The sequence below is a fragment of the Geotrypetes seraphini genome, chromosome 8 (genome assembly GCF_902459505.1).
Source record: "Geotrypetes seraphini chromosome 8, aGeoSer1.1, whole genome shotgun sequence".
Taxonomy (NCBI): domain Eukaryota; kingdom Metazoa; phylum Chordata; class Amphibia; order Gymnophiona; family Dermophiidae; genus Geotrypetes; species Geotrypetes seraphini.
The window spans coordinates 39,424,736-39,439,555 of record NC_047091.1 but is presented as its reverse complement, the minus strand read 5'-3'; the positions used below and the strand labels follow the sequence as shown (position 1 = coordinate 39,439,555).

The following is a 14,820-nucleotide window of genomic DNA, read 5'->3' as shown; positions in this document are numbered from 1 at the left end:
GCATTTTGGACCCCAGTTAGATTACAGAAGTTGAATAGTTCAAAGTCTAATAGATGCTGGCATTGTAATCTTGGAATAGGGACTTTAGATCATCTTTTGTTTTATTGTCCCTATATTTTAGCCTTTTGGAATTCCATCTGGGATCAAGTAAATTGTTTACTAGAAAATCATGTAGCACTTTCTTATGATACAGTATTATTTGGAACAGCTATGAGAAAAGAGTCAGATATCATCATTTAACAATAAATTTTTATTAATCATGACTGGAGTCGCTATTCAACATATCACCAACAATTGGAAGGATTGCAGTAAACTTAATTTCACCTTTTGGTGGAACTCATTATGTCATATATTCAAAATGGAAAGATCAATAGCTGTACAAAATGGAAATTATAAGACCTTTTCTAAAATATGGGGGCCATTGTCATCTTTTTGTGATGATTAAACACCAGTTATTCTATTGAATAATAGAGAGGGGGAAGGGTTCTTATTTTATTGTGTATATTATTAATAATAATGGGAAGGGGGTGGGTTATGGGTTTATATATATACAATTGTTGTTTCTCTTGATAGATTTACAAGTGATGTTTTAAAAAATATGTATGATTTTAATTTGTACACTTGTTGAAAGATTAATGAATAAAAATTTAAGAAAAAAAAAAGAAAGAAACATAAATCCTTTGAATTTGAGCCTTTTTTTTTTTTGCTAGCGGATTGGAAAACTGAAAGCAAAACACTTATGAGACCATAAATGGAAATAAAATGAAAAATAAGAAAATATGATGGTACCTCTTTATTGGGCTAACTTAATACTGTACATTCTCTGACTAGCTTATGTGGCCAGCACCCGATACTTATGACATAAATGCTTCTGAATATTGTTTCCTTTGTTATAAATCCCAAATCAAGGCATTCACTAATCAAGGTTGTCAGCTACATCTCTGAGAGGTAGCTCTGCAAGATTCACAATCTTTCAACTGTATCCCAGTCAAAAAAAGAGGGTCAGGGACAAAACAGAAGCATAGCCTTTGAGTCATTGGCGTGAGTGCACACACAGCGAATAAGGACGTGGCCTGTTACGAGAATGCAATTCTGAACTGAGGTCAATGTCCTTTGGATCCTTTGTTATCCCCAGAGTGAAGTTTTGCAGGATGATGGTAAAGAATAGGAAGAGTTCCATGCGAGCCAGGCCTTCTCCAAGACATATCCGCTTCCCTGGGTAAGTCATCAGAAAAGGTTAAGGCAACTAGTCCAGTAAAATATCACTTCATATTCAATTAATTCTTACAGTGAGGTTATTTTTTTTTTTTTAGTTCAAAATGTTTTATTGATTTTATAAGTAGAGAAAAAAATACAAAGCCAACAATGTGAGTGCTCTAACAAGGAGCACATTATAACAATATCATTAACAAGTGTGAAGTGCATCCACAAAGGAATGTGGATTGAGATGACAAGGGTAGGCTTATCCCATATACCACCACAATAAGTGTGATTGTTCTTGAAGGTGCTAGCCATGTGTAACATTAATTCTGGCAGATGTGCATTTCAAAAACTAATATATTCCAATCATTAAATAGAAAATATTGTTGCTTGGCCATTTTATTTTTCTAATCAAGATGGTCCTGGTCTCTGTTTCTGATTTCCTCTGTCTTCTCTTAACTCTTTATAAGATCTTCTTGTTTATTTGGCATTTCTAATCTCCATGTCCACATCAAGCTCTCCTCTGCTTCTTATCCAGCATCTATCATCCTGCTCCTATCCATATGCTATATTGAGCACCTCCCCTCTCTATGATCTTATTGTTGTTCTTTTCAGCATTTCTACATTGCTCATTTTCAGCATCTCTCCCCCCTCTGTTCAGCATCTCCCTTTTGTATGCCTATGCCCCTCATATTTCCAGCATCGACCGGAGCCTAGTTAATCTCGCTGCATAAAGTTAGGACGGCCTTTTTGCTGTGCTAGCTTTATGCAGTAAACCTAGCAGGTTAGTAAACTGAATAGTGCCACTAACCAGCTAGGTCATCGCTCCACCCTAACTCTTCTTCCATCCCATTCTTTACTTTGCTGGTTAGAGAAAAACTGTTTAGAGAGGATATTCAGTGGAACTATATGGTTAAATGCAGCTGAATATTTCTGGATTGCCCCAGACAAGTGATTTAAATAACCAGTAGCATCTCCTGATCATTTAAATTGCTTTGAATATTGGACCTATTATTAAGTTTTTGAATACATGGTGTGGCAGACTATGAAAAACAAAATTATTCCTTCCTGCATTTTTATGTTGTATGAGGATTGATTCATAAGTCATAGCAACTATTTTCTTCCCTCGAAAATGTGCCAACACTAGAAATCTAATATATACTTTTGAAAGTGTATGACACGTACTTCTTAATTTAGCCGGATACCCAAAACAAAAAATACCAGGACAAAAATGTATATATAAATATATTGCTGGAAACAATGTTGCAAAGTATAAATGAGGAACCAGCAATAACTATTATATGTACTGCATTAGTAGTTTTCAAAAAAGTACTGAGGTATATAAACTGGTGACCAAAAATGCAGTTAAACCCCACTCTGCTTGTCTCTGCTTCTCTCAATCATAAGAACATAAGAACTGCCATCTCCGGATCAGACCCATGGTCCATCGAGTCCGGCGATCCGCACACGCGGAGGCCCAGTCAGGTATACACCTGATGTAGTTTTAGTCACCCATATCCCTCTATGCCTCTCGTAAGGAGATGTGCATCTAATTTGCCTTTGAATCCTAGCACAGTGGATTCCTTAATAACCTCCTTTGGGAGAGCATTCCAGGCGTCTACCACTCGCTGCGTGAAGCAGAACTTCCTGACATTTGTCCTGGACTTGTCTCCCCTTAGCTTCAAACCATGTCCTCTTGTCCGTGTCGCGTTGGACAATGTAAATAATTTATTTTCCTGCTCTGTTTTATCGATGCCTTTCAGCATTTTGAACGTCTCGATCATGTCCCCTCGCAGCCTCCTCTTCTCAAGGGAGAACAGTCCCAGTTTCATGAGTCGTTCCTCATATTCCAAGTTCTCCATACCTCTTATTAGCTTTGTTGCTCGTCTCTGCACCCTCTCCAGCAATTTTATATCCTTCTTTAGGTTGGGAGACCAATTTTGGACACAGTATTCCAAGTGTGGTCTGACCATTGCTCTATAAAGCAGCATTATGACTTTCTTCGATCTACTCGTGATTCCTTTCTTTATCATGCCTAACATTCTGTTTGCTTTCTTTGCCGCTGCCGCGCATTGTGCCGATGGCTTCAGGGTCCTATCTATCAGTACACCCAGGTCCTTTTCTTGTTTGCTCTTACCCAGAGTTGCGCCTGACATTCTATACTCGTGTTCCTTATTCTTATTACCTAAATGCATTACTTTGCATTTCTCCACATTGAACTTCATCTGCCATTGCTCTGCCCATTTCTCTAACTGATACAAGTTGCTCTGGAGTTCCTCGCTATCCTCCTGCGATCTGATTGCCCGGCATAGCTTTGTGTCGTCTGCAAACTTAATGATCTCACTAGATATTCTGTCTTCCAGGTCATTGATATAAATATTAAATAGGATCGGCCCAAGTACTGAGCCCTGGGGCACACCACTTTCTCCCAGTCTGAGAACTTCCCATTTATGCCCACTCTCTGCTTTCTGTTTTCCAGCCATTTGCCTATCCACCTTTGTATATCTCCCTCTATTCCATGGCTTTGTAGTTTCCTGAGAAGTCTTTCATGTGGAACTTTGTCGAATGCTTTCTGGAAGTCCAAATATATTATGTCCACCGGCATTCCACTATCAATTTGCTTGTTCACGGTCTCAAAAAATTGAAGTAAATTCGTTAAACATGATTTCCCTTTCCTGAACCCATGTTGACTGGGTTTCAGCAAGTCGTGTGTATCTAGGTGCCGGACTATGCTATCCTTGATCAGTGCTTCAACCATCTTTCCAGGGACAGACGTAAGGCTCACAGGTCTGTAGTTGCCCGGTTCCCCTCTCGATCCTTTTTTGAAAATTGCGTGACGTTCGCTATCTTCCAGTCATCTGGTATCTGTCCAGTTCTGATTGTCAGATTGGCAAGTTTTTGCAATAACTCTACGATTTCAACCTTCAATTCCTTTAAGACTCTCGGGTGAATTCCATCCGGTCCAGGGGATTTGTCACTTTTAAGTTTGTCGATCTGGTAGTATATCTGGTCCAACTCCACTTCAACTGTGGTGAGGCTGTCTTCTATTACTCCACTAAACACTTTCACTGCTTCTGGTATTTTTGCGGTATCCTCCTTCGTAAAGACGGACACAAAGAAGGAATTTAGTTTGTCTGCAATTTGTTTATCTTCCTTGATGTACCCTTTTCTTCCCTGGTCGTCCAGGGGTCCCACCGCCTCTTTTGCGGGTTTTTTCCCTTTCACGTATCTAAAGAAGGGTTTGAAGTTTTTGGCCTCTTGTGCTATTTTTTCCTCATAGTCCTTTTTGGCATCCCTCACCGCCTTGTGACATTTCTTCTGATTGTCTTTATGTTTTTTCCATGCTTCGGTTGTTTTCATGTGTTTCCATTTTTTGAAAGAGTCCTTCTTTTCTTTTATGGCTTCCCTCACCTGTCTGGTAAGCCATGCCGGTTCTCCCTTACCTTTTGTTCTCCCCTCTTTGGAGATCCTCGGAATGTGGAGATTTTGTGCTTCTGTGATAGTATTTTTCAGTAGGGACCATGCCTGGTCTACCGTTTCAAGTTTGTCCACCTTTTTATTGAGTCGTTGTTTCACCATGGCTCTCATGTGATCGTATTTGCCCTTTTTAAAGTTTAAGGTTTTGGTTAAGGTTTTGGCACGTTTTCTATTCCCGATGTCAAGCTTAAAGCTGATCACATTGTGATCGCTCGTTCCCAGCGGTACCGTAACTTCTACTTCTTTTGTTGGACCCGTGAGGCCATTTAGTACCAAGTCCAGGGTGGCGTTGCCTCTTGTCGGCTCTTTTACCATTTGTTCCAGGAAGCAATCCCCTAGCGCCTCCAGGAACTTGGCCTCCTTGCCGCAGTTGGAGGTTCCTAGTTTCCAGTCTATCCTCGGGAAATTGAAGTCTCCCAATATTATTACATTGCCCGTCTTGCATTCTTGTTTGATTTCCTCTATCATTTCTGAGTCAGTTTCCTCCGCATGTCCTGGGGGACGATAGTAAAGGCCAATTTTCGTGTCTGCGCTGTTTTGGGCAGGAATCTTGATCCAGAGGGACTCTAGCTTCTCTTTCGTTTCCGTCGTAGCCACTTCAACAGATTCTACACCTTCCTGAACATATAGGGCAATACCTCCACCTTTCTGCCCTACTCGATCTCTTCTATATAGTTTGTATCCCTGTAGTACTGTGTCCCATTTGTTTTCTTCATTCCACCATGTTTCTGTTATGCCAATGATTTCCAACTTATCATGTCTTATATAGGAGCCCAAATCAAAAAACTGCAGCAGGGAAGAGTGAGACCATTTCTTTGGAGGAAGGTTTATAAATATGTTTGTCGTTGAGTTTTCTGAGCCAGCTTCGGCGAAATGCGTCAAGGCCCAGGAGTTCTTAAACAGATAAGTGCACTTTATTTAAAAGTTTAAAGTACTAGAAGAGTTTTTTGATTTGGATTCCTATATAAGTGCTGTGATTGAGTGAAGCAGAGACAAGCAGAGTGGGATTTAATTCTATTTTGGGGGTCACGTGATGTGCTCAGTGAAGCAGGATGTGCTTTTGCTGAGCTCCAGAGCCCTGGGTTCCATCTATCCCCATCGGGTCTTTCCTTGACTTTCGCCATCAGCGCAATCATCTAAGCCATTTATGGACAAATTTTTATTGCACTAGGACCCGGTGATGAGTAGGAAAAACAGCTAGAAAGATAAGAAAAAGATAATAGAAAAGCAGCAGAGAATAGAGCCTAAGATGGCGGTGGTTACGAGCAAACCTACACTTGCTCTGTCTTCGGAATACATAAGCAGCTTTAACAACATTAATGGTGCAGGTGCTCGAGCCATGATTTGCGCAGCTCTCCAGACAACTTACTAACATGGAAAGTTTATTAGCTGAAACAACTCGATGCATCAGGAATCTGGAAACGCAATTGGCAGCAGTGGAAGATGTAGCGGGTGCTACTTCAACAGACCTCAACAACCTCCAGGAGCAGCTAACATCTTAAGCAGAAAAGTTCAAAGACTTGGAGAATCACTCCCTGAGAGATAACTTACACATCATAGGTCTTCTGGAGTCGCTATTTGATGCCCATCTCCTGACCATGCTGGAGACTTGGCTGCAGGCAGAACTGCCACTGCGGTGGGAACCAGTCCAGTGTGCCTGGTGAGCACATTGGCTAGGCCGCTGGCTGGAAGATCGGCAAAGATCACAAGTGGTCTTTGTAAAGGTCCACAATTATGCTCATAAAGCTGTGCTCTTGAAACAATACAAATCACAAAAGGATCCACTCTGTTTTGATAGGGAGACAGTGCGTATATTTCAAGACTACTTTGCAGCGCTCCTTCAGAAAAGGCATTGTTTTTCTTCCATTTGCTCTGAACTATTTGCGCACAAACATCGTTTTATGCTCTTGTATCCATCCATCTTGAGAGTTTTCACTGTGAATGGCTGGAAGTTTTTTGAAACATTGGAGGCAGCTCGTGATTATCTCAACACTCTGCCTAAAGAACGTAGTAGCTCTCCAGATATTTAAGCTGATTCTCCTTAGTTTCTTTGCTGGACTTTTTCATGCCACATTGACATATTTTCTTGTTAATATTGCCTTAATGTTGCTTGATTTGCCTTTGTGACTGTATTTTCAACTAAAGTGTGCCTTTCAGCCACAGGAGGATGGATTCTCTAAGGAGATTCCCTGTACAGATGGGTATGAGTATTATTGGTAACGGGTATTGAGGGTTTATTGAATAGCGTGATTAGGAGTATGAATGGAAATTTGAGTGTCTGAGTTTTGCGGGAATGCTGTTATTGTGGTCGCAGTGGCTAATTTTACATCAGCTTAGGAACTATTCTATTAGGGAACGTCACTGGATTCTTGCAGCGCATTCACTAGCACATGGTATGACGTGGATGAAAGCACGCAGCCACCACGTGTTCTCCTTTTTAGGATTTTATAGCTGCAGCTTCTTTATACTGTACTAGTATTTTAGCCCGTTACATTAACGGGTGGTAGAATATACGTTACATTAACGGGTGGTCTGTCTTTCTTTATTTCTGTTTCTCTCTCCCTCCCGCTGTGTTTCTTTCTGTCTGTCTCTCTCCCTGGCCCCCTTTGTCTGTCTGTCTTTCTGTGTCTCTCCCTGCCCCTGTGTCTTTCTTCTTTTCTTTCTGTCTTTTCTGTCTCCCTTTCTATCTATCTGTCTCTCTCCCTGCTTCCTATACAGCAGCATTTCTCTCCCCCCACTTCCCTGTGCAGCAGCCACAGCAGCATTCCCTCCCCCTCCATTTCTCTCCCCCCACACTACTTCCCTGTGCAGCAGCAGTGTTTCCCCTACCCCCCTTTCCCTTTCTGTGATCTGGACGGCTACCTTAGTCCCTTCCCGCCCCCCCCCCTTCCCTTCCCGCGGTCCCTACAAACCTGCGACTTCAGCAGCGTCTGCAGCACTCTACACATGCTGCTTCAGGGCCTTCTACTTCCCTGATTTGCTCTGCTGCATCTCTGATGATGTCATCAGGGACGTGCCAGAGTAAATCAGGGCAGTAGAAGGCCCCGTAGCAGCGTGTGTAGAGTGCTGCTGGCTGCTGGAGTCGGCAGGTTTGGAGTTGGGACCGTGGGAAGGAAAGGGGGGCAGGAAGGGACTAAGTGAACCGGTCGAATCGCGATTAGGGAAGGGGGGAAGCGGCAAGGGACTAAGTGAGCCGGTCGAATCGCGGGAAGGGAAGAGGGGGTGGCAAGGGATTAAGTGAGCCTGAAGCCGAGCCGCGAGTGTGGGGCCATTTCTGCAGCGGCGCGAGGTGGAGAGGTGGAGAGCAGGGAGGCTTGTCTGGCGCGCATGTGCACTCCTACCGCCACAGCCTGACAGATCAGGGATCAGGGAAGCATGCAGTAAAGAGTGCGCATGCACGCTTAGCATTTTATTATTATAGATATCCAGCTCCTTGCGAGTGAATGTTTGACTGGATGGGGAGTTAATCTGTTAATTCATAACCAATTTCACTTGTGTGGTTTGTGTAGCTGTAGGGAGAGTCATAAGGGCCCATTTGCAGAGACATGGGAGGACCCGATTGGGTGGGGGAAGGGGACCCGTTCACATCTGGGCGTGACTCACATGTTCTGGTTCGGCTTGGTGGAGCAGAACAGGGCTTGTTTGATGGGATTGGGGTGTGATGGGGAGGGAAGGTTTGTGGGAGCATTGTGGCAAGGTCTATGCTCTTTAGTATGCTCACGCTGTTTGCCTGGGCTTTCAGGGAAACCATTGGAAGCCCAGGTGATCATATTTGTTTGTGAGCCTCTTTTTTTGGGGGGTGGGGGGGTGGGGGGAGAAGTTAACATAGCGAAAAACCAGCAAAGAAAGAGATAAATTCTTCCTATACTTGCAATCATTACAACAGGATACCCTTGTTTCACTGATTCTCTGGGCTATATTTCTTTCTCAGATCTTGTTCATACTGCTGATGTCCTGGGTGAAGGCTGAGCACCCGGGATGTTTCATAGAAACATGATGGCAGATAAAGGCCAAATGGCCCATCTAGTCTGCCCATCCACAGTAACCATTATCTCTTTCTCTCTCTAAGAGATCCCACATGCCTATCCCAGTCTTTCTTGAAATCAGACACAGTCTCTGTTTCCACCACCTCTTCCAGGAGACTGTTCCACATATCTACCATCCTTTCTGTAAAAAAAGTATTTCAGCAGATTACTCCAGAGCCTATCACCTCTTAACTTCATCCTATGCCCTCTCATTGTAGAGTTTTCTTTCAAATGAAAGAGACTCGACTCATGCACATTATATTACATAAGTATTTAAATGACTCTATCATATCTCCCCTCTCCCACCTTGTGCAACTGTGTCTAACTTACAATGCCTTCCTCTAAACTAAAACTTGTTACTTGAAACATAGAAACATAGAACATGATGGCAGAAAAGGGCCAAGGCCCATCTAGTCTGCCCACACTAATGGCCCACCCCCTAACTACCTCCATGAAGAGATCCCACATGCCAATCCCATCTTTTCTTAAAATCTGGCACGCTGCTGGCCTCAATTACCTATTGTGGAAGATTATTACAGCGATCAACCACCCTTTCGATGAAGAAATATTTTCTGGTGTCGCCATGAAATTTCCCACCCCTGATTTTCAACGGATGCCCTCTTGTTGCCATGGGTCCTTTAAGGAAAAAGAGATCCTCTTCCACCTCGATACGGCCTGTGACATATTTGAATGTCTCAATCATGTCTCCCCTCTCTCTGCGTTCCTCGAGTGAGTACAGCTGCAACTTACCCAGTCGTTCCTCATACGGGAGATCCTTGAGACCTGAGACCATCCTGGTGGCCATTCGCTGAACTGACTCAACTCTCCGCACATCTTTTTGATAATGCGGCCTCCAGAATTGTGCACAGTATTCCAGATGGGGTCTCACCATGGATCTGTACAACGGCATTATGACCTCGGGCTTACGGCTGACGAAACATCTATGGATACAGCCTATGATTTGTCTAGCCCTGGATGAAGCTTTCTCCACTTGATTGGCAGTCTTCATGTCTTTGCTAATGATCACCCCCAAGTCATGTTCTGCTACAGTCCTTGCTAGGATCTCACCATTTAGGGTGTAAGTCCTGCATGGATTTTTGCCGCCAAGGTGCATGACCTTGCATTTTTAGGCATTGAAACTTAGTTGCCAAGTCTTTGACCAATGCTCCAGCAGGAGTAGGTCCTGCGTCATACTGTCAGGCATTGAGCTTTTATCGGGCACTGTGCTTTCATCTGTTGTGCAGTTGCCTACTATGTTGCATAGTTTGGCATCATCGGAGAATAATATAATTTTACTTTGAAGCCCCTAAGCCAAGTCTCTTACAAAGATGTTAAATAGGATCGGGCCCAAGACCGAGCCTGCGGCACTCCGCTGATCACCTCCGTCGTATCGGAGAGGGTACCGTTTACCACTATTCTCTGAAGTCTACCTCTAAGCCAGTCCCTAACCCATGCGGTTAATGTTTCACCCAGTCCCATTGAACCCATCTTGCTCAATAACCTGCGGTGTGGGACGCTATCAAACGCTTTGCTGAACTCCAAGTACATGACGTCCAAGGATTCCCCTATATCCAGCTTTCTTGTTACCCAGTCAAAGAAGCTGATCAGATTTGATTGGCAGGACCTTCCCTTCATAAAACCATGTTGATGGGGATCTCGTAGATTCTCCTCATTCAGGATCGTATCCAATTGGCATTTGATTAGTGTTTCCATAAGTTTACTTACTATCGATGTGAGACTCACCGGTCTATAATTCTCAGCTTCCGTCCTGCAACCCTTTTTGTGGAGTGGAATGACGTTAGCCATTTTCCAATCCAACGGGACTCTTCCTGTACTTAGGGAAAGATTGAAGAGCGCGGATAACAGTTCTGCCAGGACGTCACTCAACTCCCTGAGCACCCTGGGGTGTAGTTTGTCCGGTCCCATAGCTTTGTTCATCTTGAGTCTTGATAGCTCCTCGTAGACATTGCTGGACGTAAACTCAAAATTTCAAAATGGGTCTTCTGAGTTTTCCCTCGTCGGCAGCTGAGGGCTGGATCCCAGCGCTTCGCAAGTGAAGACCGAGCAGAAGTATTCATTTAAAAGTTTGGCTTTGTCGGAGTCCAATTCTACATAGTTCCCATTGGGTTTCCTAAGGCGTACTATCCCATCTATGTTTCTTTTTCTGTCACTAATATACCGGAAGAAGGATTTATCACCCTTCTTGATGTTCTTCGCAAGGTTCTCATTCTGTAAAGGTTCTTCCCAACATGAAGGTCCTCCCATGGGGGGTTTTCAGGGAGATGGGGGAGGTCTGCACTGCAGACTCTGCAGGTCTCCAAGAGGGAAAGAAGCATCGAGTTTCTTTTTCTTTTTCAAAATGGGAGGTGGGAGGGAGATTATCAGAAGTTTCACAGAGCAGGCAGATACAGGCACTTATTTTGATGGATGCTACATGCACGGACTCAGGGCAGAGAAGGCTCCTTACCCCTGCCAATTTTACATACCCCATCAGGCTGGCTTGTGCAGGCTGATTCTCAGGCTTCACTCCTTTCCATGGAGTTTCTCAGTGCCCTCTTCCTCAGCTAGAGTGCTCATGAAACCAGGTGGGCACCAATCCAGGAGGGCTGGTTTGGCTTACGTGTGTGTGGATACAGGCAGGCACAAGTGTAAGCAGGGCTGGTTCGGCTTCCGTGCGTGCGGTTACAAGCAGGCACAATGTAAGCAGGGGTCAGCTTGCGTGCTCACGAAGACATGTGCGCACAATGCAAGCAACACGGAACCTTGTGCACCGGATCCAATCAGCGGACGCACAGTTCATGAGGATCCAGTGCATTCATCCTTTTCCTGCATCCCAGTCATTTCTTTTGATGATTCAGGTGATGAGTAGAAAAGTTGTAATGGAGAGCTGTAGAAAATCCGACCGATGGGAACGGGCGAAAACTAAAGACTGGGGATTAGGGGGAAATGGGTAGGGCTCGGGCATGCCCAGTGGGGCTCCGGCACTGCACATGCTCAGAGAAAGAGAGAGAGAAAAAAAATCTCTCTGAGCTATTGGAGAGCTTATCCGCAAATTGGAAGCTGTTGGGACAACACCCATATGTGGCTGACTCATCCTGCTTGTCCTAGGAGAACTAAATTTACTAACGAAGAGCATCTTAAGCTTCAGATCACATGGATGAGCCAGGTCTTCTACTCTTCTAGTCCATACAAAAAAGGAGGGGTGGCAGTTCTGGTGCGTAAGGGATTTATAGGCTAGGTCAAATTAATCCAAAAAGACATCTATGGCAGATATCTCTTACTGCAAGTTCAGACTCTGGGCTTAGCCTTTTACTTATTTATGGTTTATGCACCTAACAACTATGAACATGTCTTTTTACAAGTTTGCACAATTGTCTACACCAGTGGTTCCCAACCCTGTCCTGGAGGAACACCAGGCCAATTGGGTTTTCAGGCTAGCCCTAATGAATATACATGAAGCAAATTTGCATGCCTATCACTTCCATCATATGCAAATCTCTCTCATGCATTTTAATTAGGGCTAGCCTGAAAACCCAATTGGCCTGGTGTTCCTTCAGGACAGGGTTGGGAATCACTGGTCTACACAATGCCAGCAGCTTCCGGTGGTCCTTGCTGCTAGATCCATTACTTGACAGATCCTCCACGTGGCATGGGAATTTCTTAAGCGCTCATAAAGGGTTGCCTTTCTTATGTAAAGCCTTAGAACTGGTAGATCCTTGGCGTCTCCTGAACCCTTCAGTTAAATATTATACTCATCTATTTGAGCCCATGGACCATGGCTCAATGTCTCGTATAGACTATATAATGGTCTCTCAGAATCTTTTTTCACGTGTCTTCAAAGTAGATATAGGCCCCATTGCCATCTCTGATCTTGCTATTTATGAGGTGGAATTTGATTTATATTTGTCTCACTCTGCTATAGCCAGGTGGAAGTTTCCTTCTTATTTATTGCATGATAAATATTTTCAGGCTTACCTGTAGTCTAAGCATGATAAATATGCCCGACATAATGATCAACATAAAGATAACCCCATCCTGTACTGGGAGACCCTGAAAGTGGTTCTGAGAGGAGATATTATGGAATACATGATAACTGATAACTTGGGTTCACAGCCTTTCTCAGGGCATAGTTCATTTGGAGAAACAACTTTGAAAAGCCATATTTTAGTATCTTAGTAATCCATCCAACCTTACCAAAGAAACTTATTTGACTACACAAGCGACTTTAAATGCTATTAATCATGAACGTATGATGAAGCAATTATCACACAAAAAATACAATTTTCATCGGTTCATAAACAAACCAGGGAGACTGCTGGCTAGAATCATGAAAACTTGGCAGAGTATTGCATATATTCCAGCACTCAGAAACAACACAGGTACGCTGCGACATAAAACATCAGATATTGTCAACATCTTCCGCAATTTCTTTCAGACCATATATTCTAAACCTACTTCGATTTAGGGTCTCTCTCTGGTAGATTACTTGGAAGATTCAGGCTTGCCACATCTCACTGCTGCCCAAGTGACAAAACTAAATGTTCCACTAACAGCTAAAGAATTCCAGAAAGCAGTTAACCTGCTGCGCAACTCCACAGCTCCTGAGCCAGACAGATTTATGTCTGAATTCAATAAACACTTTCAAAGTATATATTAGATTTCTAGTGTCGGTGCATTTTAGAGAGAAAAATATAGTTGCCGTGTCTTATGAATTAACCCTTGTATATCTCAGGTGTAGAGCTCTCTTTTATCCAGTTTTCTATTTTTTTTCTCATAACTACCTGCAGAAAAAGGCATGAAGGCATCATTCTTCTTAAAAGCACCATGTTCATCCAAGAAATGTCCAGGATCAAAACTATGAGGGTTCTTGAACCACTGGGGATCCTTCAAGACTGTGGTCAGCATAGGAAACACCATAGTACCCTGGAAAACAAGAATATGAAGCATTACAGATCAAACAAATGTGGTAGTGGTCAATGGAGATCGCTCTGAGGAAAGGGATGTTACCAGTGGTGTGCCTCAAGGTTCAGTTCTTGGGTAGGATTTGCCACTTTGAAGATGATACCAAAATCTGCAATAAAATAGACACCTCTGATGGTGTAAATAATATGGTCTAAAATTTGGAAGCTAAGATTTCATGCTAAGAAATGCAAGGTCATGCATTTGGGCTGCAAAAATCTGAGGGAACGGTACAGTTTAGGGGTGAAGAACTTTTGTGCACGGGACTTGGGTGTGATAGTATGTGTTAATCTTATGGTGTTCAAACAGATTGAAAGGTAACGGCGTAAGCTAGAAGGATGCTAGGGTGCATAGGGAGAGGTATGGCAAGTGAAGGTGCCTTTTAGGATAAGGCCCTCCGTCAGTAGTACAGAGACTTGAGCCAGAGACTGAGGAGATGTAAAAAAAAAGGCTTTTATTATAAGCATATATGCTGGATCTCTGAACAGAACTAGCTGTATAAAACAGAGGACCCCGAGAGTCTCGGACACAAAGGTTATATAGGGTCCTATCCAGTCCAAACTAGTATAACTAGCTCTGGCCAAAAAGGTAAGAGCAGAGAGAAAAACAAAGCCATAAATCCATCCTATAGCCTATACATCAAAGCTAGCTAACAGCAGCATCCTGTTGCCCCCTGGCCGTGACTGGTACAAGACAGATACAAAGAACAGGCCTGCATACAGTACTGTGATATCTCAGAGCAATAATATGGAGTCTCAGGTTGCTGTTTTTAGTTTTACTACCCACTGATCTAAGATGGAGTTTCTTCATATACACTGTGACCCAGCTATAGTAGCTGGCTAGGGATCCTTCATTCCCAACTTTTCTTCTGTAGGCAAGCTGACTAGCTGGGTCACGGGAGGTCAGGGCCATCTGTATCAGAGGTAGGGACAGGATGATAGGAGGAGAGGGCCAGGACTAGGGCGGTGGTACTTTTATAAATCGTAGTCCTAATAGTACGGTTAAGGGTTTTCAATAAACAAGGTAACAGGCAAGGAAGGACACAAAATATAACAGAGGGTACCAGGAAAATTATGGTGAGGGCTTTAAAGAGTCCCAGTTTGGAGGCCCAATCAGTCAGCGAGTTGAGTCCAAACATATCAGCAGAAAAACCCTTCCA

The 14,820-nt window shown here is 43.4% G+C and overlaps 1 protein-coding gene across 1 annotated transcript in view; it reads right to left on the bottom strand.

Annotated features, from left to right (window-relative positions):
- Window positions 1-692: 692 nt before the first annotated feature.
- LOC117364857 (cytochrome P450 2G1-like) overlaps window positions 693-14,820 on the bottom strand; it is a 245,215-nt gene continuing 231,087 nt past the window's right edge. The window contains exons 8-9 of the mRNA XM_033954561.1: window positions 13,484-13,625; window positions 693-1,215 (exon numbers count right to left, since the gene is read on the bottom strand). Coding sequence (XP_033810452.1) covers window positions 1,034-1,215; window positions 13,484-13,625 — 324 coding nt within the window. The 3' untranslated portion in view covers window positions 693-1,033. The remainder of the gene's footprint in view (window positions 1,216-13,483; window positions 13,626-14,820) is intronic.